The sequence below is a fragment of the Brassica napus genome, chromosome C1 (genome assembly GCF_020379485.1).
Source record: "Brassica napus cultivar Da-Ae chromosome C1, Da-Ae, whole genome shotgun sequence".
Classification (NCBI taxonomy): domain Eukaryota; kingdom Viridiplantae; phylum Streptophyta; class Magnoliopsida; order Brassicales; family Brassicaceae; genus Brassica; species Brassica napus.
In genome coordinates, this window is record NC_063444.1 from 13118468 (window position 1) to 13142223 (window position 23756).

Below are 23756 nucleotides of genomic sequence, written 5' to 3' on the forward strand. Positions count from 1 at the left end.
TATTTGGGCTAAATTTAGACATTTTCCAAATAACATATAATTTATAAGTTTCTATGATTTGAAAAAGTTGTGTGTTTGCTTTTATTTCTAAAGTTTGTATTTCTTTTTTTTTAATGTAATGTAATAAAATGTTTGTAATTTTCTATTAAATGAATGAATTTCTTTTTCTTATTAGTTATTCAACTTAAAATGGTAATATGTTTAATCTTATATATGTTACTAGTTATTTAAAAAAAAAAATTAACCTAAGGACCAACAAAAAGTTCCACCAATAATCACCATTTTCATTAAAAGTCCTTAACAATGTCCTAATCTATAAATAACAATAAAAAACTCTAAGGACCACCAATTAAGTCCTATTGATAATCATGCTCTTAAAACTCTTATTTAAGAGCCGGTTCTTAATTTTTTTAGTTAAAAGTTAAGAGACAGTTTCTTATATTCCGCTAAAAACTCCACCCTAAGAATCCTCCGATAATCATGCTCTTACATTCCAAGACATTCTTTTATATATAAACAGGTGGTTTATACTTGGTTTACCTTTAACCGATTGATTCAAGTCTTGTGCATTGTCATAAAATAAATTGTCTTGACAAATAAATAGTAGAATAAATTATTGGATATGTTCAGTGACTGTATTATTAAGAAATGCAGGAACACGTGAGTAGAGGTTGCAAAAGAAAGAGTCAAGAAGGTGGCAGAGAAGCGGACCACACCAAGTAGAAGTGTGTTCTGTTGATTTCGCTACGCAAAGCCAAAAGAGACTTAAACTGAAACGGCCGAAACGAATCTTAAATGAAGATTAAACTCTGTTCTCTCTCTCTCTCACTCTCTCCTTTTCTCACTGGCTGGGCTCTCTGCCCCAAGTCACCACCCTTTCTCTGCAAAAACATCTGCTTCTTACCCTAACATATGTCTCCCTTCTCTCTTTCTCTCTCCACACAACGATCCATTTTCTATTATTATCACCTCTCATCCATCACACTCTTATTTACCACTCTTGCCACACACAACCATCTTCTTCTTCCTCATCTTTCAAGGGGCTTTAGGGTTTTGGATACTCCACATTGTACACCACTCCGTTCAATACTCCTTGGTATTCTCGAATCTTGACGCTCGGGGTTTCCTATTTGTCGTTTCTTTATTTGATATCAATATTAAATCGTTCCAAAAGTTTTGTTTTTATTTCTTCTTCATATATTATCTGGGACTCTGTTTTATGTGTTCTTTGAGCTCTGTGACTGTTAATATAATAATATTTGTTGCTCCAATATGTTTTCGTGTTACCACATTTGCATCGTTTAGCTTAGTTTATACTTTGACTTTTTTTTATGTCCCCTTACTAAAATGGTTGTTTGCATCTTATTTGTTAGGCAAGAGATGATGGTTGTGGAACCTTAAAGTTTGAGAAGAGTGAGCTTGAGTTTTTTTACTTTTGTTTGAAAAATGAGGGAGACTAGGAGGCATTCTGTAGATGTTCCCATCACAAGAACGCTCGTGGCTCTTAGAAGGGTTCGGTCACTTAGAGATCCTTGCACCAACTCAATGAGCAAGGTTGCTTCTTTGCTCGAAAACGTCAAATGGGAAACTGGTTCCAACAATGTGGGTCTGATTCCTTTTGAATCATACTCATTAATGGAGGAGCTACAGAATGGCTGTGACCTTCACAAGCTGAGCAAAAGGGTGATCGATACTGAAGGAGACGCTTGCTCCACAAAGTTAGCTAGCTCGCTTGGTGATTACGGTAGCCACATAGGTAGTCCAATGACCTCAACAAACCATAGTTATAACGATGAAGATGTTGATTTTGAGAATGAATGCAACCGTGGCTGCGGAATATCCTCTTGCTGGTCAAGAACACCCAAGTACAGAGGATCATCAAACCAGTACTCTGACGTAGAAGAGCATCATCATCTACTCTCTAGTAACAACGAGAGCAATGCTGTGACACCGAGGAGTCACGAAACTGTTACGTCAAGAAGTCTAACTCAGAAATTCAAACCAAAGTCTTTCGACGAGTTAATCGGACAAGAAGTCGTAGCCAAACGTCTCTTGCCCACCCTTCTGAGAGGAAGAATCACTTCTCTTTACCTGTTCCACGGTCCTCGCGGGACTGGCAAAACATCAACCTCTAAGATATTCGCTGCTGCTTTAAACTGTCTCTCACAGGCGCCACATAGTACTAGAAGACCGTGCGGCTTGTGTAGCGAATGCACTTCCTACTCGGAGATAGACTCGGTTAAACTAAACCGGCCTAGCTACCTCAGATCTCTCATCAAAACCGCGTCTCTTCCTCCCGTTTCGTCTAGATTTAAAGTTTTTATAATCGATGAGTGTCAGTTACTATGCCAAGAGACTTGGGGAACTCTCTTGAACGGTTTGGAGAATGTCTCTCAGCGTTCGGTTTTTATTCTGGTCACATCAGAGTTAGAGAAGCTGCCGCGCAACGCTCTCTCGCGGTCTCAGAAGTATCATTTCTCTAAAGTATGCGACGCGGATATTTCGAGAAAGCTGGTAAAGATTTGTGTGGAAGAAGGTATTGAGTTTGATCAGGGGGCGGTTGATTTCATCGCTTCTAGATCTGATGGTTCGCTTCGTGATGCTGAGATAATGCTTGATCAGTTGAGTTTGATTGGTAAAAGAATAACGACGTCTTTGGCCTACAAGCTTGTAAGTTAGTTAAACACATCTTTCTTCATGTTTTTTTTTTTTTAATAGGTGTGAATAAAAGTCACGTTTTGTTTTATTTTTGTAGATTGGGGTTGTTTCTGATGATGAGCTGCTTGATTTGCTTGATCTTGCATTGTCTTCTGATACTTCGAACACGGTTATAAGGGCGAGGGAGCTTATGAGGTCTAAGATAGATCCAATGCAGCTTATTTCGCAGCTAGCTAATGTCATTATGGACATTATTGCTGGAAAATGTCAAGAAAGTAGTTCAGCAACCAGACTTGGGTTTATTACAAAGCATACATGTAACTGAATGCACCCGAATGTGATTTAATTTTAATATTAGCGTTAATGAGTCTTGACCTATTGTCATATTATACAGCTGAAGAGGAAATACAGAAACTGAATAACGCGTTGAAGATACTGTCTGATGCTGAGAAACACTTGAGAGCATCTAAAAACCAGACAACCTGGCTCACTGTTGCTCTTCTTCAACTTAGCAACGCTGACTCGTCTTCTTTTGCAACTAATGAAAATGAATTGTGTTTAAAAAGGCAAAGAAACAATGGTACGTAACTGATATATAATGTTTTTTCTTCTATATTCATGTTTCCTGCTAGCTATATAACTGACCGTGGTACTATATGTAGATGTAGACCTCTCTAGCACATCATCGGATTGTCCTGGTGATGTCGTCAAATCAGAAACCGAAGAGTGTCAAGAGAAAAACGGTATAGAAACAGTTGAAACTGTGTGGAAAACAGTCATAGAGTTGTGTTGTTCAGATTCACTAAAGAGGTTTTTGTTGAAACGAGGGAGGTTAACTTCTCTTATTATTAACAAAGGTAACGTTAATTTCTTTATCAAAGAGTGCTGAAGACTCGTTCTTGATAAGTAAATCCATTTTTTGTCTTTTTCAGATTCAGGTGTGGCAATAGCTGAACTTGAGTTCTACACACCTAAACATGTAACAAGAGCCGAGAAATCATGGAAAATGATTGCAGACTCGTTCCAATCCGTGTTAGGATGCAATGTTGAGATCCGAATGAATCTTGTTATCTCTGCGTGTTCACCACCAAAGAGTGCTAAAGCAGCAGCAGCAGCTAGTCTTTTCTTTGGACTTTTCAGTTGTTCTCGTAGAATGCTACACACGTCTTATCTGACTACTACTAGAACAGACTATGATTACGCAACTAAGGAGCAAGTAGTTACAAATTCTCTGAGAAGTTGCCAGGGAAATCTCTTGAGGGCTAGAAGTGTACGTTCTTCAGCCAATGCATCGTCTAGAATGAGCAGTGCGAGTGATCAAGGCGATGCAAATTCTGCTCTAGGTGACAAAATGTAAGAAGAAGATAGACATATTTATTTCAAATGTTAACTTGTTTCGTGGGATTTGGATAGCTTACTGAAGTATGCTCTGACTTTGTGCAGATCAGAAGATGACGCTGATGTGTTGTGTTGGAGGAGGACTCCCCTAGGCAAGGTAAAACATTCTTACTTGTCCTGAGAAATGGGTATGGTTTGGTTCGGTCTGAATCAGAATCTAAATATTCAATGGTTCATCAATGTCTTGATAGGGTCAGGGAGAGACAAAGAGCAACAAGAGCTCAAGGCTAATGGGCCGTGTCCTTCCCTGCACTGAAGCTGGTTAAGTGAGCTTGATGACATTACCATTTTGTGGAATAAATTCGAGAAAATATACTTGTATTATTGAAATTAAAATATTCGGACTTTTAAACTTAATAACCCAGAAATAATTCTGGAGTAGATGTTTTCGTTAAGAGAAAAAGACAAAAATAGCACAAGTTTTTGTTTCCAAACTAGCAATCAAGGTCAAAAGTCACAAAAATAACATTTAATGTTTTTATCAAAAGTCACAAATTTAGGGTTTAGAGTTAAAGGGTGAGGTATAGAATTTAGGGTTTAGGGTTTAGAGTTTAGGGTTTAGGGTTTAGGGTTTAGGGTTTAGAGTTTAGAGTTTAGGGTTTAGTGTTTAGGGTTTAGGGATTAAGGTTTAGGGTTTAGAATTTAGGTTTTAGGGTTTAGAGTTTAGGGTTTAGGGTTTAGAGTTGAGAAATGAGGTTTTGGGGATAAGATTTCAACTTTTGAAAAATAAAAAAATTAAAATTTTCAAAAGATAAAATGCTATTTTGGTCATTTTAGTTTTTGAATGCTATTTTTGTGATATAAACTTAGAAACTTGTTATTTTTCGAGATTTGTACTTTCGTTAGTTACATCCACTAAAACTTACGCTAAAGTTTTTCATTATTAATTTATTACTTTCAGTAATAATACTTATCCATAAAAACCCTAGTCCGCTGGCTTTGGCAAGGCGACACATGCTAGGCGCAATCGCCACCGTTGAAACCGAAACACGTGGCGTGAGTCTTTTGTGATGAGACCTTTGATGAGAAACGATTAGCCGTAGCAGCAGCCTCCATTCGTAAAAAGCTTTGCCTTTTTCTCAATCCAATCTTCTTCTTCTGCACATTCATCTAAAACACAATCCACTATTTTCCGGTAAAGTTTCACCCAGCTTGAGACTCGGGTTCTCCTGTTAGATCCAAGCTCCGAACCTCCTACTTCTTGACTGTTCGCTTCGTTGGAGGTTTCTACAACTTTGAGGGTATTTGAATCTTGTTTTGGCTAAAGAGCTTTGCCTTACGACGAGGTGAGGTGATAACGCTCAAGATTTAAACATCACATTTACTCGGTACTTTTAAAGTTTCAATCTTTCCCGGCTTAGATCTCCATTTACGTCGTTGGCATTGGTTTTAGGTTTGATACAGCTCAAAGTTGTTCTCTTTGGCTGATAATACAGCTCACCGTGTTGATACTATCATGTCATATTAGTATGTCGGATTGATTTTAAACTATGTTCCAGAATCAGGGTGTTGCGAAAGATGGCGTCAAATGAAGGGTTTCTAACAGATGAGCAGAGAGAGATGATGAAAGTTGCAACCGAGAATGCAGTGAATCATTCAACCTCGCAAAAGCCTCACTCGTCTTTGCTCTCAGAGCATATGCACAAACCATCTGCTACTGCTGGTGGTGGGAAAGCTTATGGTGGCTCGAATGCTGTGAAACATAGAAGGTCTCACGCCGGCAAGTCTGTCCGTGCAAAGAAAGGTGAGTTAGTTAAGCTTGGAGCTGTTAATTGCATATATATATATATATTAGCCATTTAGTTCAATGGACTTATTGTTGTTTCAGATGGGTGTGGTGGGAAAGGAACTTGGGGGAAACTTATTGACATTGATGCAGACTATCATATCGACAGGAATGATCCAAACTATGACAGCGGAGAGGTAGTTTCTCTATGCCTCTCTTTCCTTACAAGATGAAAGTTATCATCTTTGTGTTGTGTGTGTGTCAGTAAGTTCAGTTCTGTTTATTGTTATATGTTAGGAACCGTTCGAGCTTGTTGGCGCAACTGTTTCAGACCCGTTAGATGATTACAAGAAAGCTGTGGCTTCCATCATCGAAGAATACTTCAGCACTGGCGACGTTGATGTGGCAGCAGCTGATCTCATTGAGCTTGGTTCAAGCGAATATCATCCTTACTTCATCAAGCGGCTTGTTTCTGTATCCATGGACAGGCATGACAAAGAGAAGGAAATGGCCTCAGTGTTGCTTTCCTCTTTGTATACCGATGTCATCAACCCGAACCATATAAGAGACGGCTTTGTCCTGCTGCTCGAGTCGGCTGATGACTTTGTGGTTGATATACCTGATGCTGTCAATGTTCTTGCTTTGTTCCTCGCGCGTGCTGTTGTTGATGACATACTCCCTCCAGCTTTTCTCCCTAGAGCAAGCAAGGCGCTTCCAGTATCTTCCAAAGGATATCAAGTTGTCCAAACCGCGGAGAAGAGCTATTTATCAGCTGCACACCACGCGGAGCTAGTCGAGAGAAGATGGGGTGGGATGACTCGAACCTCTGTTGAGGAAGTCAAGAAGAAGATCGCTGACATTTTGAAGGAGTACATGGAGACCGGAGACGCGTACGAGGCGTGTCGCTGCATCAGGGAGCTGGGCGTGTCTTTCTTCCATCACGAGGTTGTGAAGAGGGCTTTGATCTCCGGCATGGAGAGCGACGCAGCGGAGCCGCTTGTGTTGATTCTGCTCAAGGAAGCAGCTTCGGAGAATCTGATAAGCTCTAGTCAAATGGTGAAGGGGTTCTCCAGGTTAAGGGAAAGCCTTGATGATCTTGCTCTTGACATTCCTTCGGCTAAATCCAAATTTGATTTGATTGTGCCAAAGGCTATCTCCGGTGGTTGGCTTGATGGTTCGTTTAGTGACCCCTCTGGTGAAAGTGGACGACGGGAGATGGAGGATGAGAAACTCAAGCGGTTCAAGGAAGAGGTTGTGACCATCATCCATGAGTATTTCAACTCCGATGACATACCTGAGCTCATACGCAGTCTTGAGGACTTGGGAGCACCCGAGTACAACCCGATATTTCTAAAGAAGCTGGTGACACTTGCTCTGGACAGGAAGAATCGCGAGAAAGAGATGGCGTCTGTTCTCCTCTCATCTCTTCACATCGAGATGTTCACCACAGAAGACGTTGCAGATGGTTTCGTCATGCTCTTGGAGTCTGCGGAAGATACAGCTCTTGACATCCTGGATGCTTCCAACGAGCTTGCTCTCTTCCTAGCTAGAGCTGTGATCGATGATGTTTTAGCACCGTATAGCCTCGAGGAGATCTCTAGCAGACTAGTACCAAACTCGAGCGGGACCGAAACAGTTAAGATGGCTAGGTCACTCATCTTTGCACGCCATGCAGGAGAGAGGCTTCTACGTTGCTGGGGAGGTGGGACCGGATGGGCAGTGGAGGACGCTAAAGACAAGATCCTGAATCTTTTAGAGGAATATGAAAGCTCAGGGCTGGTGTCAGAAGCTTGCAAGTGCATCCGTGAGCTAGGCATGCCTTTCTTCAACCACGAGGTGGTGAAGAAGGCGCTGGTCATGGCCATGGAGAAGAAGAAGGACAAGATAGTGGTGGAGCTTCTCCAGGAGAGTTTCGGTGAAGGGCTGATCACCATAAACCAGATGACGAAAGGGTTCACTAGAGTCAAAGACGGGCTTGAAGATCTTGCTTTAGACATGCCAAACGCGAAGGAGAAGTTCAGTGAGTATGTGGAGCATGCGAAGAAGAATGGTTGGGTCTCGTCTTCGTTTTTAACTTCCCTTGCCGAAGATGCTAAGCTAGGCTAAAACCCAATGTACAAGTTTGTTTCTCTCTTGGGCATCATGCCTTTTGTTGTTTCTTTGCACTTTTTTTATGCTTTGAGAATTCTACGAGGGAGTTATAATCTTTTAACGGATGTTAGTTAAAACGTTTGTTTCTTCAGGGACCAGTTTCTTAAAATAAAGAACTTTGGGGCTATTTTGTTAGAAAAGCGGAAATATTGGATCTTGTTTTAAATAAATCTTTGAATTAATTGAAGTTGAAGTGAGCATCAATATATGCTTACTACTCCTAGTAGCCAAAGAAGGAAAGAAGTGTCGAGGCTAATAAATCTGAAAATGAAATTTGTAATTCCGAAACTACCCTTCGCTCTTTCTCTCTTCTTCTCACTCTCTCTCCTCCTTGTCTTCTTCTTCGCCTTCCCGTTAACTTCCCTCCGCCGTCCCGCCTCCTCCGTCGCCGTCGTCGACGAAGGGATACGGATCCGTCATGGATACAAATCCTACGAGGCTTACATCCAGCACCAGCTCAACAAAACTCAGAACCCAAAGCTACGGAAGGTGTGGACGACGCGCGACTGGGACAGGAAGGTGCGCGTGTTCTCCACCTTCTTCCAGCGCCTCAGTGACGTCGGTCTCCTCTCGAACGGATCGAAAGCGCTCTCGATCGGAGCTCGAGTAGGCCAGGAGGTTGCGGCGCTGAGGCTGATCGGAGTGGAGGACTCCATCGGGTTAGATCTGGTGCCGCGTCCGCCTCTGGTGGTGAAAGGTGACTTCCACGCCCAGCCGTTCGACGCGGAGACGTTCGATTTCGAGTTCTCTAACGTGTTCGATCACGCGCTTTACCCGGAGAAGTTCGTTGGGGAGATCGAACGGACGCTGAAGCCTGGAGGTGTTTGCGTGATACACGTGTCGCTGCATGGGAAGACGGATAAGTACTCGGCGAACGATCTGTATAGTGTGAAACCGTTGGTGAAGCTGTTTAAGAGATCGAAGGTGGTGGAGGTGAGGAAGATCGATGGGTTTGGGCTTGACACGGAGGTTGTTTTTAGAAAGAACAAAGATTAATAAAACTGTAATTTTGATTCATTTGATACCATAGATTCATTGTGAAAGCTGTTTCTTTTCCTTTTCTGGGTGTATTTTTTATTTTTATCATACATTTTTTTACCATTTACTATAACTGTAAACTTGGGTTTAGAATTAAGGTGGAGAAGGTGTGTATCAAAGGTAATAGATGCTCAACGATTTGATCAAAAGCTCAACAAAGTAACGCCTGGCTCATGCATTTTTTTGTAATTCTCAGAATTGGTATTTAGTATGCATATATACGGCCGGCTAATTTACTTGGTGCAAAAATGAAAACAAATACTCAACTAGATTCAAACAACTAGATTCAAAAGAGTCGAGCCAACTAGAGTCAAAAGAAACAAGAGAGCAGACGGGTATTGATCTCAAATATGATTCCTCACACCTTAAGATTCTACCCTTTGAGTTTCCAAGTTGTTGCAATTTTTGAAGAAAATGCGAAACAGAAACATGTGAGACATGCTCACAGATCGATGACTCGAGACAGCTTCTGGATCCGGTTAAGCAAGAAGTCCCCTTGCTTGATTGTCGCCTGGTAAAGTGCATTCTTTGCATCAGGACGGTTAGTCTCCAAAACACCTGCAACCTTGTCTATCTTGCAGTGAAGCTTCCCAGCTGCTATGAAGCGTGACAGCTCTCTGGATTTAAAAAAAAAAAAAGTAAACATGTCAAGTCAGGTTCTATCTTTGATTGATCATGAATTGTTACCGCTTCTAAAGAAAGAGCTGGGACACTATAAAGAAAGCGTTTGTTGGTCTGCTTACTGATCAATGAAATCCACCGAAACACCAAAGGCGTTTGCCATCGCGTCGACAGTAACGCTCTTGTAAGATTCCAAAAACTGAGAGTACACCACCGTTCTCACTTCCCTCATGTAGAACCGGAAATGTGGGTTCAAGTAACGATCAAACTTTATCTGCTCTGCCATTCCAGCTGTGAAAACACACCAACAATGAAGCTATCATTAACACAGAGAGTAATAAGTAAAACACATACACAAATAAGAGAGTACAGTATCTAATCAGATCACTGTATTGAACTCACCAAATGCTGAGAAAAACGCCTTGTACTGGCATTCGTACAAGGAGTTCAGGAACTCGGAAAGGAATGGTATTTTCCCAAGCACGGTTAAGATCTCAGGTGCGTCAACAACCTGTCAAATTAGTAGCACTTTAGCATTTTACTCAACAAGATTCACATCCTCGTAGAGGAACTACAACAAAAGACAGGTTCACATCACTTCAGTAATCACTCGGCAAACTAAATGTTATCCTACACACTCAAAGTAGAGTACTGAGAGATAGACAAAATACCTTTTGCTTAAGAGAAACTCTATCCAGAGTTATGATGCTCGTCAGCACGGTGTAGAAAATGAAAGTCTCGTAGGGAAAGATCTCATAAGTAGTGAAGGTTGAGATAGAATCCAGAAATAAGCTGGCAGCCTTCTTAAAGTTTCTGGTGGACATGCAGTACAAGCCTTCATAGACCTTTAGCCTGTTCTTCCTCTCCCAGTCACCACCCTCTTCAAACAACCTGGCATGGGAAAACATAAAAGTTTTAGACCAAAGATTTCAGTTGCACTATCCAGGAAAGATAGTTAATTAAAGAAAATGCAACCAAAGAGCCTAATCGACACTCACTTTTTTGCTTTGTCGATGCTTTTGGATACCAGGTCGAAATCCATGTAGAAAAAGGCGAGCTGCAATGTATAGAACACAAGGTCCATTTTTTGGCCAACAGCAACGGTTTTTCCTTCAGTGAGTTTCAGTTGCTCCAGAGCTTTCTCCTAAAATTCACAAATCAAAGATTTAGTCGCCAAGGAAGTTCTACAAATGACCAACTTTGACATGCTCACGTAACCTTATCACTAATCCTGACGAAATAAAGAGCCTTAGCAAGATGAGCTTCACGGACTTCACTTTCTCCCAAATTCTCTTCAGCGTCTGCAATCCTAAACAAAGGAGAATGAAATAAATAAGTAAGAGAACATCAGGCACTACATAGGAAGGACTTTAAACCACCATAACAAAGGCAGAGAAGGTTTCATACAAAGGTCTCAGATAGAGCACAAAATTAGATAACGGTAATCTCCAATCGAAAAACGAAGACATATCATGCTATGAATCTTAACCTCATTCCCTCAAAACCATTACATGAGCTACACAATAACATCTAATTCAAGACCTAACTCTACCCAATCTGCCTCGTTTTTCTAAAAATTGCATACTAGTAACATCCAATTCAAGACCCAATTGATCATAATGCTACAGTTCCCCTACATCAGTCTAAAACAACATACACTAATAAGAAGCGAAAACTTACTTCTCCTCGAGCTTTTTAAGCTCTTCCTCGTTGGTAGCACGCATAGAATCTAACAAGCTCTGATCCAATTCCAGCACAGAAGACGCGGTTAGGGTTTCGTACAAGGGAGCCATACCTGTAAACCCAACATCAATCCAACTTGAGATGACCGATGAAAAGATTCGAAGCTTTTTTCGATTGATATTAGAATTCATTTTCACTGATTAGGAAAAAAAAAAGGAAGCTAACTAACCATCGGATTTGATGGAATCCAAGACTTCAGACTTGAGCTGGACTTTCTCGATGTCCTGCACATCGGGATGAGTGAGTAGGAAGAGCTTGTGGGCTAGAATAAGGTGAGGCTGCTGCGATCCTTCTGCTCCACCGTCCATGGCTGCTGCGAATCAGGAAAAAAAACTCGAAACGGAGACGGATCTGAGCGAGAGAGACGAATAAATGAAAGTTGTGTGTTTCTTGGGTAAGGAGGAAGAGCGAACCCTCTTTCTCAGCCAGTGTCTTTCTTTGTTTAATCTTAATTTTCCTTTAAACTGAAAATAGTTTAAAATATATTCTTAAGCAAATGAATTTCATACTCCATTGATCTAAAGTAGACTAGTTTTATATAATTTAATTTGTGCTAAGAAACTTTGATTAAATTGTTAATGCAACCGTAAGTTACATCATTCACAGAAACACATTATTCAATTTATAGAAAAATAACACAATTATTCCGGAAGCTAAACGCATAAAATCTTTGAACACAACAAGAGATCCGTCTAGACGTGACTGATGGTGAGTAAAACAATTCTCTCTAGATGCCTTTCTCAAGCATCGCTCTAACTCTCATAGGAAGCCCATAAAGACGAATAAACCCAGCAGCATCCGCTTGGTTGTAGATCTCACTCCCTTCAAACGAAGATATGTCCTGTCTGTACAGACTGTTCGGGCTCTTACGCCCTGTTACCGACACTGACCCTTTGTACAGCTTCAGCGTAACTGATCCCGTGGTTTTCTCGGTCAACTTCTCCATGAATGCGTCCATGGACTCCTTCAGCGGATCAAACCATCTTCCCGCGTAGACCATCTCTGCGTATTTCAGAGCTAAAGAGTCTTTCACCTGAATGCTCTCTCTGTCTAGAGTGAGGGACTCTAGCTCCTGCACGGCTGCAAAGAGGATGGTGCCTCCTGGGGTTTCGTAGACACCGCGTGACTTCATCCCAACCAGACGGTTCTCCACCATGTCGATCCGGCCAATGCCGTGTTTTCCTCCTATTGTGTTTAGCTCAGAGAGAAGGGTAGCTGGCGAGAGAGGCTTCCCGTTGAGGGACACTGGAAGTCCAGATTCTATCCCGATCTCGATGTATCTGTTAAAAGTACAAACAACAGTTGCTGAGATGTTAACAAACTACATCCATTACAATGCTCTTGCACTAGACCCAAACAAAGCTACTTACTCAGGCTGATCAGGAGCATCTTCGGGATCTACACTCATCATGTACATATCTTTCTTCGGCTCGTTAGCTGGATCTTCCAATATATCACCCTTTCAAAACAAAAAGGATGTTCGGTTTCAGAGGAGAACATAGTATTAGGACATAGTATCAACAGTTGGACTACTGTTTTACCTCGTGACTAAGGTGCCAGAGGTTCCTGTCACGGCTGTAAATAGATTTCTTTGTTACGGGGACAGGAACGTTATGCTTCTTGGCATACTCAATAGCGTCTTCTCTGCCTTGGATCTCCCATTCTCTCCATGGTGCCACAACTTTAAGTTCAGGGTTTAACGAAAAGAAGGTGAGCTCAAACCGAACCTGGTCAATCAATCAGTCAAAACATAATGTAAGAATCCGATAACTGTGTCTTTTCGATGTGATACTTAAGCAATAGCAAGACAGTCCAAGTACTTGCCTGGTCATTTCCTTTGCCAGTACACCCATGCGCAACAGCATCAGCTCCAACCTCTGCTGCTACATCTACCATGGCCTGAAAATTTATAAGTTGTATAAGATAATAAGAAAATTCGAAAGATATTTAGGTTCCTTCACAACATAATCATAAAAAACCTCTTGAAAGGTTACCTTAGCAATGACAGGTCGAGCCATGGAGGTACCAAGCAAGTATTTGCGTTCGTAGATGGCACCAGCTCTTAGACAAGGGAATATGTAATCTTTCACAAACTCCTCGGTGAGATCCTTAACAACCAACTGAGAAGCACCACTAGCCTTAGCCTTTTGTTCCAAACCATCCAATTCTTTGATGCCCTTCATATCAAAGCATTTAGAGATTGAGAAGACATGGATCGAATGCTAAACAACACAAAACTTCATTTCTCAACTAAAAATAGTCAGCAGTTGCGGTTTCATGTAGTAGTGTACCTGACCAACATCCGCAGTGAAACACACAACTTCACAGCCATAGTTTTCCCTGCGAGGAACACAACAAACAGTATAATGTAAGAGTAGTGAATAGAAGAAGCGTTCATGAAAGAACAAGCTATCTAACTGATTGCTACAAAACCAAAAGATGAAGTTGTTCTTGATAGAGGTCAGAAATGAAATCGAGAGAAAAGGGGAATAACGTACTTAAGCCATGGCACGATAACGGAGGTGTCTAAGCCTCCACTGTAAGCTAGAACGACCTTTTTCAGTTTGCCACGAAGCCCGACACCCTTTGAATCAGCAGCTTGTCCATCACTGGAGAGAACAGCTCGAATAGCTGCGCAGTATTCAAGACCCCAAAGTGTTTTAGCATGCAAGATGATTCATGGGAGGAAACAAAGACTGTGACTTTAAGGAAAATGGGGGTAGATTCAGTGTAAAGATAACTTCACCTTGATTCTTGCAGGCGCGGGTTACGGGAAGATGACCAATAGCAAGAGCATTGCCAACAAGCTGGCTTCGTCTCACAGATAGCTGCATTTCAGCCAAGCAAGGTCGTGTAGGATTTTAGATAAGAGATCGGTGCATAAGAATCAATTTCAATTGCAATATATACCTCTTGAAACGAGGAAGTGGTTTTCGGACAAGCTACGTTCTGACATCTTAAGCTAGCTGCGGGAACATATTAGATATATACATCAATTACATTTCCATTATACTGTTGGGAAATAACAGAGATCAATAACTGAGAGAACCATTTTGCAATTTTGAACTAGAAGATGAGGAAAGCGGGATAAACGAAATGGAGGAGAGAGAGAGAGATAACCATTGGGTGAGCTGCAAAGCGCGAGAGCAGATGATGATGATGAAGAAGAAGGAAACGAAGTCGCCGACATTTCAGCCATGTATGGAAGATTGTTTCTCGGTTTTCTTAGCTGCCTTACTGTTTGCGTCTGGGAGAGGCTCTTGTTTTGTGAGATAAATGTCTGCGTTGTGTAAGATATGTCAACAGGGGACCATGTACTCTCTAGGGTTTTGACTCTTTTCTGCAATTTCACAACTCTTCATTTTTTTTACAATTTAATTCCCTGATCATTTGATGTTCATGTCCCCTTATGTTTTCCATTTTTCGTTTATAATATTCGAAATAGCCATAAACGAGATGATGAAAAAAAAAAAGCTCGAGGAAAATCAAACCTTTTGCTTTATTATTGAACTTTGATTAGTAGTTGTTTGCCACATTTTTTACTCATGTATACAAATTATACCCTAAATCACTAAAAAGTTAAAATAATAGTTTCAGTATAGCATTTGGTAAGTGTTTATTATATACTGAAGTTGAAAATAAGATTGAATGGCTCAAAGATGACACTTATACATGGATCAACTCTCTTCTTGTCATGGTATGCAAACAAACACTAAAAGAATAAATAACCAAAGAAACGATTTCCTATTATTAATAGATTTACGATGAAGTTGCGAGTCCTCAAACACTGACTGTGTTTTGTCTATCCGCAGGTGCAACGCATTGCCAGAGCGAACAATAAACCGGTATATCTGCCGGTTTTAACCCCAAAGCAGCGATGTTTCGGCCATACTCCTAATAAGAGAAAGATATTAACCGATGATGTTACACTTCTTCCTAAATCTACAATTTTCAGATAGCGTGAGAAATGTTACCTGAGCATCAAGGAATAACTGCATACACATCTTGTCTGTTTCAGATACATTGTCGTCAGAGGCCCCTGATGCTGCACCTGCTCTTTTCTGTGCCTTTCTACGGAATTGCTGAAGCGATGACTCTGTTCTTCTTGCCTGTTAACATATTTACTACAATCAGCATCTCTGCAGCCTGTTACTACACACAATCTACTAAACCAAAACAAACTGAAACGATATTGAAAAGATGTGTTTTTCTCCTGATTTTAATGATAAACCTGAGTCTTAGCAGCTTAGTCGCCAACTGTACTAATTAATAATCTTCATAAAGTGTTTTAAAGAAAATACTTACCAAGCTAACAACTTCATCAGCTGATTCGTAATACCGCCTTGTAATATCAGTGACAGTGTGAAGCAGTATCTCCTCCCTTGTTTCCTGCGTCAAGTAATGTGTAGCCTTATCTCCCTCCAAAAAGGTCTGTTAATAGAGAAGTTGCAATAACCAACTCTTCAGTATCCATCACAATCAAGAAACTACAAACGTTCTAAAAACCGCAACCCTAAAGCTGAATCAACAATACCTTCACATGACGCAATATTCCAACAACATATGGTGAGTGTCTAACCGGCGGTGGTTTATTAGTCATCCTATATGTTGTTGTTATTCCTCTGACCTGCCTTAAGTCCTATAAAAGAGATGAAAGCATTTACCATGTATGATACTTGGAGAATAACACTAACTTCTTCAGCTATAAATCAAATTATAATCAACACTGTTCTTGTAGGTGATCATTAAGGCCAACATACAAATCTTGAAGTGCATAAAATAGAGAATGGACCTAATGTTTCTTCAGGGCTTTACCTCGACAGATTTATCAACAATTATTTCAATAATTGTGTTGGTAAGTAAAGGTAGGACCTCCTTTAATTTATCTCCACCCTGTAACATGCTCGTCCTCACCACATCAAGAACTTCAGTGGAGCATGACGATAAATGGCGTGATATATGTCCAAGGTAATCGCCACAAACTTCAGAGACTATATCATTTACATCATGTATAACCTGCAAGGATGTGTGAAACTTTAAATACTCCAATAAAAAAATCAAGCGATCAACCATATTGTCTATATTACCAGCTTTCATGTATTTATGTGAACATCACATATTTCCAGTTCACCTATTTTCCGCAGCATTTTTTATCATTCTAGTTTTAAACATAGCTGCAGCTGATTCAATAAACACGAAACCGCAGAGATCTGAAAAGAAATGGAGCTGAGAAACAATCCAGATAAAAAGTGCCTTACATATACAAAATCTTCTGTAGTGGCTGAAACTGCCCAATCACATCCAGGACTAGGGCTAGCATTACCCCTTCTAGTATGCAGGGAAGATGACACCCAAACGCAATATCTACATGTTATTAACACATTGTCAAAATGAGAACTGAAACAAAAACTAAGCATCGATAATTTTAGAGGCTAAAATTTCCCAAACCTCGAAAGAAGCTGCAAGGTCAATCGAAGAAATTTATCAGCCGCCGAGAAAACGAGAACATCTTCTTTCCAGCATGAACGCAAGCTCTCCAAAAGAGTAGCGCTCTGTCTGAGCATTAAGTTGGGAGAACTCCGTTTATCTAAATCAGAATCCTGAATGAAGACCAGAGAAGGAGAAGTAAGAGCAGAATCCAAGGCTCCCGCAATCTCCTGAAACCTGAAATTATGCATTTTAGATTTAGAGAAGCTGAAAAAGGACTAATCTAACAGTAAGTCAACTTCCTATCTATGATGTCTCAAATACCTCAGTGAAAAGTATACTCCCACATTCCATTGCTTCATGAATTCGATATATACCGATTCCGTTCGAAACTTAGTGACAGCAGTCCTTGACGGACAATAACCTTCATAAAAAGTATAATAAGGTATGACTCGACTATAAATATCCAAATAATTTCATTTCCTGGTATAAAATTAAACTATTTGCTTATATGATACACATGAAGATTAGTTCACAATACATCTAATTAGACATGAAGTTAAGCTCAAAGAAATATAAGATCAGCTATCCTACCTTCAAGATATGCCAAGAAATCCAAGCTTGCTTTGTAATTCTTCAAGAACTCAGTAGGCCTTCCAGGAGAAAATGCTCCTGGTTTGACCTTCTGAATTGCCGAAAGAACTTCTTTCAGAATTGAATTTGCCAAGAAGTCGAAGACGTGCAAACCCGATTTGTCTGTTTTAGCAACAAGATACCAAGCAAAGAGTACAATGAGTGAAATATAAAATGACAACACTAAGAAGGAAACAATGTCCAACCGTTATTAACGAACAAGATTTTGCTAGTACAAATTAGTACATAACAATATGAAGATAATATGTCAGAAGTCTAGGTACTGTGTTAGTTGCGTAAAATTGATGTTTATGAATAAAATTCTTTACCAGAGAAAAAAACAAACTTTTAATACGACAATCAGAGGACTGAGCGAATTACCGGTTGAAGATATTTCTAGCAGCATTTTACAGTCCTTGGCAATAAAATGCTTGATCTGCTTGTAATCATTTTCAAGTTCATCTCCCGATGATCCAGCAGCATCCGTTGATGTTTCAAGTGCAACAATTTTATGTATAAATGGAGCAACAATCGTTGAGCGAAAAATTTCTTCTGCGCTCTTGGTGTTATCAATGGCAGCATATGCACGCAGGCAGTTGTAAAGAACGCTTGTGTCGCTGTTGTTTAGCCCGTCAATGAAGGAATGACCCAGGCTAGCATCTAATAACACATTAGCGCTCTGAATCCTCTTCTCCATGTTCTCAACGAAAGGCAGGTTCTGTACTGGCATAAAAGAAAAAAGTAGTGAGCATCAGCCCTAAGACTTCCTATTGCCTTCTGAAGCTAACAAGTATAATGGAGGTTTTGAGACACCAGAGAGTCCCCAATATCTATTTCTTTAAGTTTTCTTTTGTCAGCAATTTTTATCAAAGCTAATGAATTTTCCTAGCAGCCCAGCCATTTCTCAAGCCCCACACGTAATAACTAGTTTAAATTCCCAGGATACTTAAATGCAGTATACTCGAATCTATATATTCTGATGGACATTGGACAAAGAATTGTGACTTCGCAAAAGTAAAAAAAACAAAGATATTAAATGTATGATGATGAGGACCTGTGCATGAGCCATATAGAACTTGAGTCGATTCATTTCACTAGCTATTCTTTCCAGAAGCATGCTCTGGGTTTCTCTCATGGTTGTGCCATCTTGCTGCGTGGAATTTTCAACATTCACAGAGCTCCTTAGGGAAACACCACCATCCTCTTTTTGCCAATCAGAAGGCGCACTTGGTAACACTTTTATAAGCTTTTCAACCTACATTTTATCAATGAATAGACATTTATCTACGTAATCGCTAGAATATCGAACCAATGATTAAGATCGAGAGGCCAAAACCAAGTACCTTGGATACCACATGAAACGTATCGAGCAACAATTCCAGAACCTCCCTGGCCGAAGCAGCATCGGAGCGTTGCTGCAATCCACTCCTTAGCGCGAAAAGCGCGGCCTCCACGGATCCACGAAACGCAGCGATCTTCTCGCGGAGACCGAGGAGCGGGGCGCGCATGCGGACTACAGCCTCGTCGATATCGACGAGCTTAGTGCTTAAGCTCACGAAATCAGCATAGTCTCGATTGATGAGATCGACGAGCTCGCGGTTGAGGGAAGCGAGGTGTGATCGGAGCTCGGATCGGAGAGTGTCGAAGGGAACGAATGTCCGGAGCTCCGAGATGTAGGACTCGGAGTCGAAGACGGGGGAAAGGAAGAGGGAAGGCTTGAACCATAGAGGATGCGAGTCGTAAGGATCGGAGAAGAAGTCTGAGGCGGATCTCGGCGCTGATGACGGCGAAGGCAACGTCGTTACCAGATCTGACATTTTCGATTTCGCTGCTTCCTCTCTCCGGGAAGCTTGAGTGGATCCCTGAGATGGGAGGAGTTGTGAGAAATTGAGAGTTTGAAGACTGTCCGGTTCAAGGGTTGAACAGTCTTTCAACTCTACTAAACCAACTAAACCGGTTATAATACCGAATAAACTACAAAACCAAAGATCTTACGATTATAGAAGATTAATCGGAAGTGTCCAGAGAAAACACTTTGTAAATAACTATCAAGCTACATAATTAGGTTTAGTGTCTTTCTTTTTTGCATAAGAGGCTGTTATTGGTTTATGTATTTTAATGGATTTCAAAATCCAAACCAAATCATATGTTATTGGTTCTATCATTTTAAAACACATATCCAAATCTAGTGTTATTGGTTATATGATTTTAAAACTTATATTCAAATCTGTTGTTATTGGTTCTATGATTTTAAAACTGATTTTTAAAATTAAGTGTTATTTTTTTTTTTTTGATCAAACGAAATTGCATTACTAAGGCGGTTTTACACTCCAATATTGGAGTTCATTACAGACAGGGCGAGAGCTGATTTTGCCACGGTATCAGCTTCCGCATTAAAGTTGCGAGAAATGAAATCAAAGGAAATAACATCAAAGTACTTGATAAAATGATAGATATCAAACATGATACCGAACAGTTCAGGTTGTGTCTCTCCCCTTTTCAAGAGCTTGATCAGAGATAGGGAATCAGAGAGAACCGCCAGGGATCGGACGTTTGAGTAGACAGCAAGGGCAACCGCCCGATGTACAGCAATAACTTCCGCCATTAATGCTGAGGAGACATGACTGTAAGCTTCCGAAACGTTTGACAAGTTCCGATCGTTAGAGCCACAGAAGATTCCACCAATACCACATCCTCCAGAGGAAGCATCCCAGGACGCATCAACTTTACACACAAGTATCGTAGCTGGGAGTGACGGAGGTGGGACTGTCGAGTTGCAGTGAGGTCGAGCCGGCGAGGGGTTGTCTTGGGGATGAGATTTACCTCCAGGTTGTGCATCATTCCATTCCTTTGCATCTGTGATACTTTTGAGAACAATTTCCTGAGCTGAAAAGGCTCTATTCTCAAAGACCAACTTGTTCCTTGCTTTCCATAAATTCCACATCACCCATGGCCATAATGGAGCGTTTAAACCCGTCGGTGGCAGTGGGACATATTGTTTCCCCTGCTTTATGAGTTCGGGGACAGAAGATATGGAGCTTCCAGGTCCTTGTGTTATCGGAATGAGGCTCCAAACTTCCTCTGCAATAGAGCATGATAGAAAGACATGCATGTCATCCTCATATCCACCACACTTCTTGCAGTTGAATCGTGGAACACCTCTCCTCTCTAAGTTGGAACTGACCGGGATAGCTTTTTTCACAACTCGCCAGATAAAGTCCTTCAATTTGGGGCTAGTGTTGACGTTCCAGATATCCTTCAGCCAGTGGACTGGTTCATTTGCAACCAGCGTAGGTCTGTCCACCACCATTCCCAAACCGTATCCAGTTTTAGTAGAATACTCCCCTGATTTTTCCTTGAGCCAAACCATTGTATCCGGAGACTGTGTTGAGCTTGTCTTAATGCGCAGTATAAAGTCCTCATACTGAGGGATGATTCTTCTTATTTCTTCCAAGTTCCATTTGTTGGTGAGAGGACATAACATCTCCTTAACCAATAGAGATTGAGTAGCCATATGAGCCGGCCCCATCGGTCGCAGGGGGGTATCAAAGGAGAGCCATGGGTCATCCCAGATTCGAATTGATTCGCCATCACCTACAGCCCAACTCAGCCCTTTCCGCAAGATCTCTCTTCCAGCTAGGATGCTTTTCCAGCCATGGGAGGCTGTTGTCGGTATTGGACAGTCCAGGAAAGATTGGTACCGAGAATATTTTCCCATCAAAACCTGAGCTAGCAAAGACTGTGGCTCCTTGATTAATCTCCAGCCGATCTTTGCCAGTAAAGCGTCATTAAACGTTTCAATATCCCGGAAGCCGAGTCCTCCCGCGAATTTCGGTAAGGCCATTATTTCCCAAGAGACCCAGCACATCTTTTTCTTGTCCGGATTCGAGTCCCACCAGAACCGTGTGAGGAGGGACTGAATTTGTCTACACAGAGACACCGAAAATTTGAAACACGACATGGCATAGCACGGCATTGCCGCAAGGACTGACTTAAGCATCACTTGTTTTCCTGCCCCGGATAGAAACTTTGCAGTCCAGCTGTGTGCTTTTTGCCTGATCCTATCCAGTATAGAGGCAAAAATGTCTCGCTTCTTGCGTCCAAACTGCTCGGGTAAACCGAGATATTTTCCCACTCCACCTTCCACGGAAATCTCCATTGTTTCCTTTACTCTTGCACGGATTGGTGCTGGTGTTTTTGCAGAGAAAGTAATGGCCGATTTCCGAGGGTTGATCTTCTGGCCCGAGACAGCTTCGTAGGTCGACAAGATGTTCATTAAGGCAGAGACACACGATGGTTTAGATTGACAAAAGAACATGGTGTCATCGGCAAAGAGGAGGTGATTAATTGCCGGACTACCCCGAGCCACTTTCACCCCCGGTAAAGTTCCATTCGCTTGGCCTTTTGCACACAAAGCTGAGAGGACCTCGGTACACAAGATGAAGACATACGGTGATAATGGATCGCCTTGCCTGAGCCCACGCGAGGGTCGGATGGATCCCTGGGGTGTTCCATTGATCAGGAAAGAATCGGATACCGATTCTATACAGCTTATTATCCAGGAGATCCATCTTGCATCAAACCCGAGCATGCCTAGAACTTCCTTTACAAAGCTCCACTCTATTCTATCGTATGCTTTGCTCATGTCTATTTTCACAGCCATCGAGCATCGCTTTGTTGCTTCTGAAGTCCGTAGAAAGTGGAGGGTTTCATGTGTGATGAGAATGTTGTCCGCGATAGCTCTACCCGCTACAAAAGCTGATTGTGTTTTGGAGATGAGTAGAGGTAGTAGCGGCTTCAGTCTCCTGGTAAGAATCTTGGCAATAATTTTGTAATGTGTATTACATAAAGCAATTGGCCGATACTCAGCAACTGATCGAGCTCCTGTCACCTTCGGGATGAGTCTAATGTGGGTTTCGTTTTGCCGTGGGTGCAGGTGATTCGTCATGAAGAACTCCCTTACGTCCTTAATCACATCATCTCCGACTATATGCCAATAGGACTGGTAGAATGTAGCTGAGAAACCATCCGGTCCAGGGGCTTTGTTCCCGTTTATAGACTTAACTGCATCTCGGATTTCCGAATCACTCGGTATAGTTGTCAACATAGCATTCATCTCCGGGGTAACCTTCCTGGTTAATAGCCCCTGAATTTGGGAGAAAGAGTTGTTGCCGTTTGAGGTAAAGATATGAGTGAAATAATCAGAGATCACTCGAGCTATGTCTGACTCCTCATAGACCACTCCCCCTTGAGCATCTTCTATAACCGGGATCGAGTTAATGATTCTTCTGGTTCTTGTTGCAGCGTGGAAAAACCCGGTGTTCTGGTCCCCTTGCCTGAGCCACTGTATCCGACTCCGTTGATGCCAGAATTGTTCCTCTGCTAGGTAAGAACGTCGTAGTTCAGCATTTAGTCCCTCGATGATAGTGGCGTCAGGACTATCACTTGAGAGAGAAGCCTCCAGTAGCTCTTGGTTACGTTTAATGCTCAAATTGCTCTGTTCTTGTTGCTCCTTTGCCCAACGAATGATACTTCGCCTGCAGTTATTCAACTTTTCTATAACCGTATCCAAAGGAGAGGAGTTCCAAGCATCATCAACTAGCTGAGTAACCTCCTCCTGCTCCGTCAAGGCTCTGTTGAACCTGAACATGCCTCTCTTCCTGGTTCCGTCCGAGTTAAAGTATGACATTAAGGGCCGATGATCGGATCCCTCGAAACGAAGGTATCGACACCTACCCATGGGAAAGGCTTCTGCCCACGCACAGTTACCCATTGATCTATCCAGTCTGGATCTTATGAAGTGAGTATGACGGTTGCCACGCCAGGATAGTTGTTCCCCTGTCTGCTTGAGGTCCCACAGCCCGTTTTGCGCAACAAAAGTTCGAAAGGAGGTGAAGGAGCTTTCAGGGCGAGTTGGTCCTCCACACTTTTCTGCATTAGTGAGTATGTCATTGAAGTCCCCGGTGATCAGCCATGGATCATCTCTTCCGGTTCCCACTGAGCTGATTTTACTCCAAAAAGCGGCTCTGTTTTCTGCTGCCGGAGCTCCATAAATGAAGGACACAAAAGATGTTACTCCCTTATATACGACTCTGGTATCAATTAAGTTGGGAGATGATTCAAGCATTGTGATATCAGTATCATCTTTCCATAGGAGAGCTAGCCCGCCACTAAGCCCGATAGGCGGTACTGAAAAGTAATGAGAGTATTGGAGACTTTGTAGTTTCTTATATTGATAAAGTCATCATCATTCTTTGGCTCCATAAAAAACATTACATTAGGAGCCATGTTCTTATGGATCTCCTTAATTCGCCGGATTGTCTGGACACTCCCAAGTCCTTGACAATTCCAGCTCAAAATG

The 23756-nt window shown here is 41.5% G+C and overlaps 6 protein-coding genes across 10 annotated transcripts; 3 read left to right on the forward strand and 3 right to left on the reverse strand.

Moving 5' to 3' along the window:
• Nucleotides 1–632: 632 nt before the first annotated feature.
• On the forward strand, nucleotides 633–4524 carry LOC106375789 (protein STICHEL-like 2). Of its 2 annotated transcripts, none has more exons than XM_048744165.1 (8): nucleotides 633–1096; nucleotides 1374–2670; nucleotides 2756–2975; nucleotides 3053–3238; nucleotides 3327–3515; nucleotides 3591–4011; nucleotides 4102–4153; nucleotides 4248–4524. In XM_048744165.1, exons 2-8 carry the CDS (start codon nucleotides 1447–1449, stop codon nucleotides 4320–4322), a joined length of 2367 nt encoding a protein of 788 aa, XP_048600122.1. In that variant the 5' UTR covers nucleotides 633–1096; nucleotides 1374–1446; the 3' UTR covers nucleotides 4323–4524. The 2 variants fall into 2 exon arrangements, with proteins under 2 accessions (XP_048600122.1, XP_013671235.2); XM_013815781.3 differs by having other exon boundaries at nucleotides 636–1096; nucleotides 3321–3515.
• A 411-nt stretch (nucleotides 4525–4935) lies between these two features.
• Nucleotides 4936–8060, forward strand: LOC106375791 (MA3 DOMAIN-CONTAINING TRANSLATION REGULATORY FACTOR 3). Of its 4 annotated transcripts, none has more exons than XM_013815788.3 (4): nucleotides 4936–5342; nucleotides 5556–5800; nucleotides 5885–5979; nucleotides 6080–8060. In XM_013815788.3, the coding sequence occupies exons 2-4, from the start codon at nucleotides 5575–5577 to the stop codon at nucleotides 7886–7888; spliced, it is 2130 nt and encodes a 709-aa protein (XP_013671242.2). In that variant the 5' UTR covers nucleotides 4936–5342; nucleotides 5556–5574; the 3' UTR covers nucleotides 7889–8060. The 4 variants fall into 4 exon arrangements, with proteins under 4 accessions (XP_013671242.2, XP_013671245.2, XP_013671244.2 ...); XM_013815791.3 differs by having other exon boundaries at nucleotides 5038–5384; XM_013815790.3 differs by having other exon boundaries at nucleotides 5038–5384; nucleotides 5562–5800.
• Nucleotides 8061–8140: 80 nt separating this feature from the next.
• LOC106375792 lies at nucleotides 8141–9120 on the forward strand. The gene has a single exon (XM_013815792.3). The coding sequence runs from the start codon at nucleotides 8141–8143 to the stop codon at nucleotides 8927–8929; it is 789 nt and encodes a 262-aa protein (XP_013671246.2). The 3' UTR covers nucleotides 8930–9120.
• Nucleotides 9121–9220: 100 nt separating this feature from the next.
• LOC106375794 (26S proteasome non-ATPase regulatory subunit 6 homolog) lies at nucleotides 9221–11769 on the reverse strand. The gene is made up of 8 exons (XM_013815793.2): nucleotides 11505–11769; nucleotides 11273–11387; nucleotides 10811–10901; nucleotides 10591–10736; nucleotides 10264–10483; nucleotides 9995–10103; nucleotides 9715–9883; nucleotides 9221–9588 (listed from the first exon to the last, which is right to left on the reverse strand). The coding sequence occupies exons 1-8, from the start codon at nucleotides 11641–11643 to the stop codon at nucleotides 9414–9416; spliced, it is 1164 nt and encodes a 387-aa protein (XP_013671247.2). The 5' UTR covers nucleotides 11644–11769; the 3' UTR covers nucleotides 9221–9413.
• Nucleotides 11770–11934: 165 nt separating this feature from the next.
• LOC106375795 (argininosuccinate synthase, chloroplastic) lies at nucleotides 11935–14701 on the reverse strand. The gene is made up of 10 exons (XM_013815794.3): nucleotides 14456–14701; nucleotides 14246–14301; nucleotides 14082–14163; nucleotides 13834–13966; nucleotides 13627–13675; nucleotides 13330–13512; nucleotides 13160–13234; nucleotides 12877–13062; nucleotides 12706–12794; nucleotides 11935–12615 (listed from the first exon to the last, which is right to left on the reverse strand). The coding sequence occupies exons 1-10, from the start codon at nucleotides 14532–14534 to the stop codon at nucleotides 12063–12065; spliced, it is 1485 nt and encodes a 494-aa protein (XP_013671248.2). The 5' UTR covers nucleotides 14535–14701; the 3' UTR covers nucleotides 11935–12062.
• Nucleotides 14702–14939: 238 nt separating this feature from the next.
• LOC106375796 (conserved oligomeric Golgi complex subunit 2) lies at nucleotides 14940–19292 on the reverse strand. The gene is made up of 12 exons (XM_048744166.1): nucleotides 18739–19292; nucleotides 18450–18650; nucleotides 17777–18113; nucleotides 17357–17518; nucleotides 17087–17186; nucleotides 16784–16999; nucleotides 16594–16699; nucleotides 16151–16351; nucleotides 15870–15974; nucleotides 15641–15766; nucleotides 15310–15444; nucleotides 14940–15229 (listed from the first exon to the last, which is right to left on the reverse strand). The coding sequence occupies exons 1-12, from the start codon at nucleotides 19210–19212 to the stop codon at nucleotides 15116–15118; spliced, it is 2277 nt and encodes a 758-aa protein (XP_048600123.1). The 5' UTR covers nucleotides 19213–19292; the 3' UTR covers nucleotides 14940–15115.
• Nucleotides 19293–23756: the final 4464 nt, after the last annotated feature.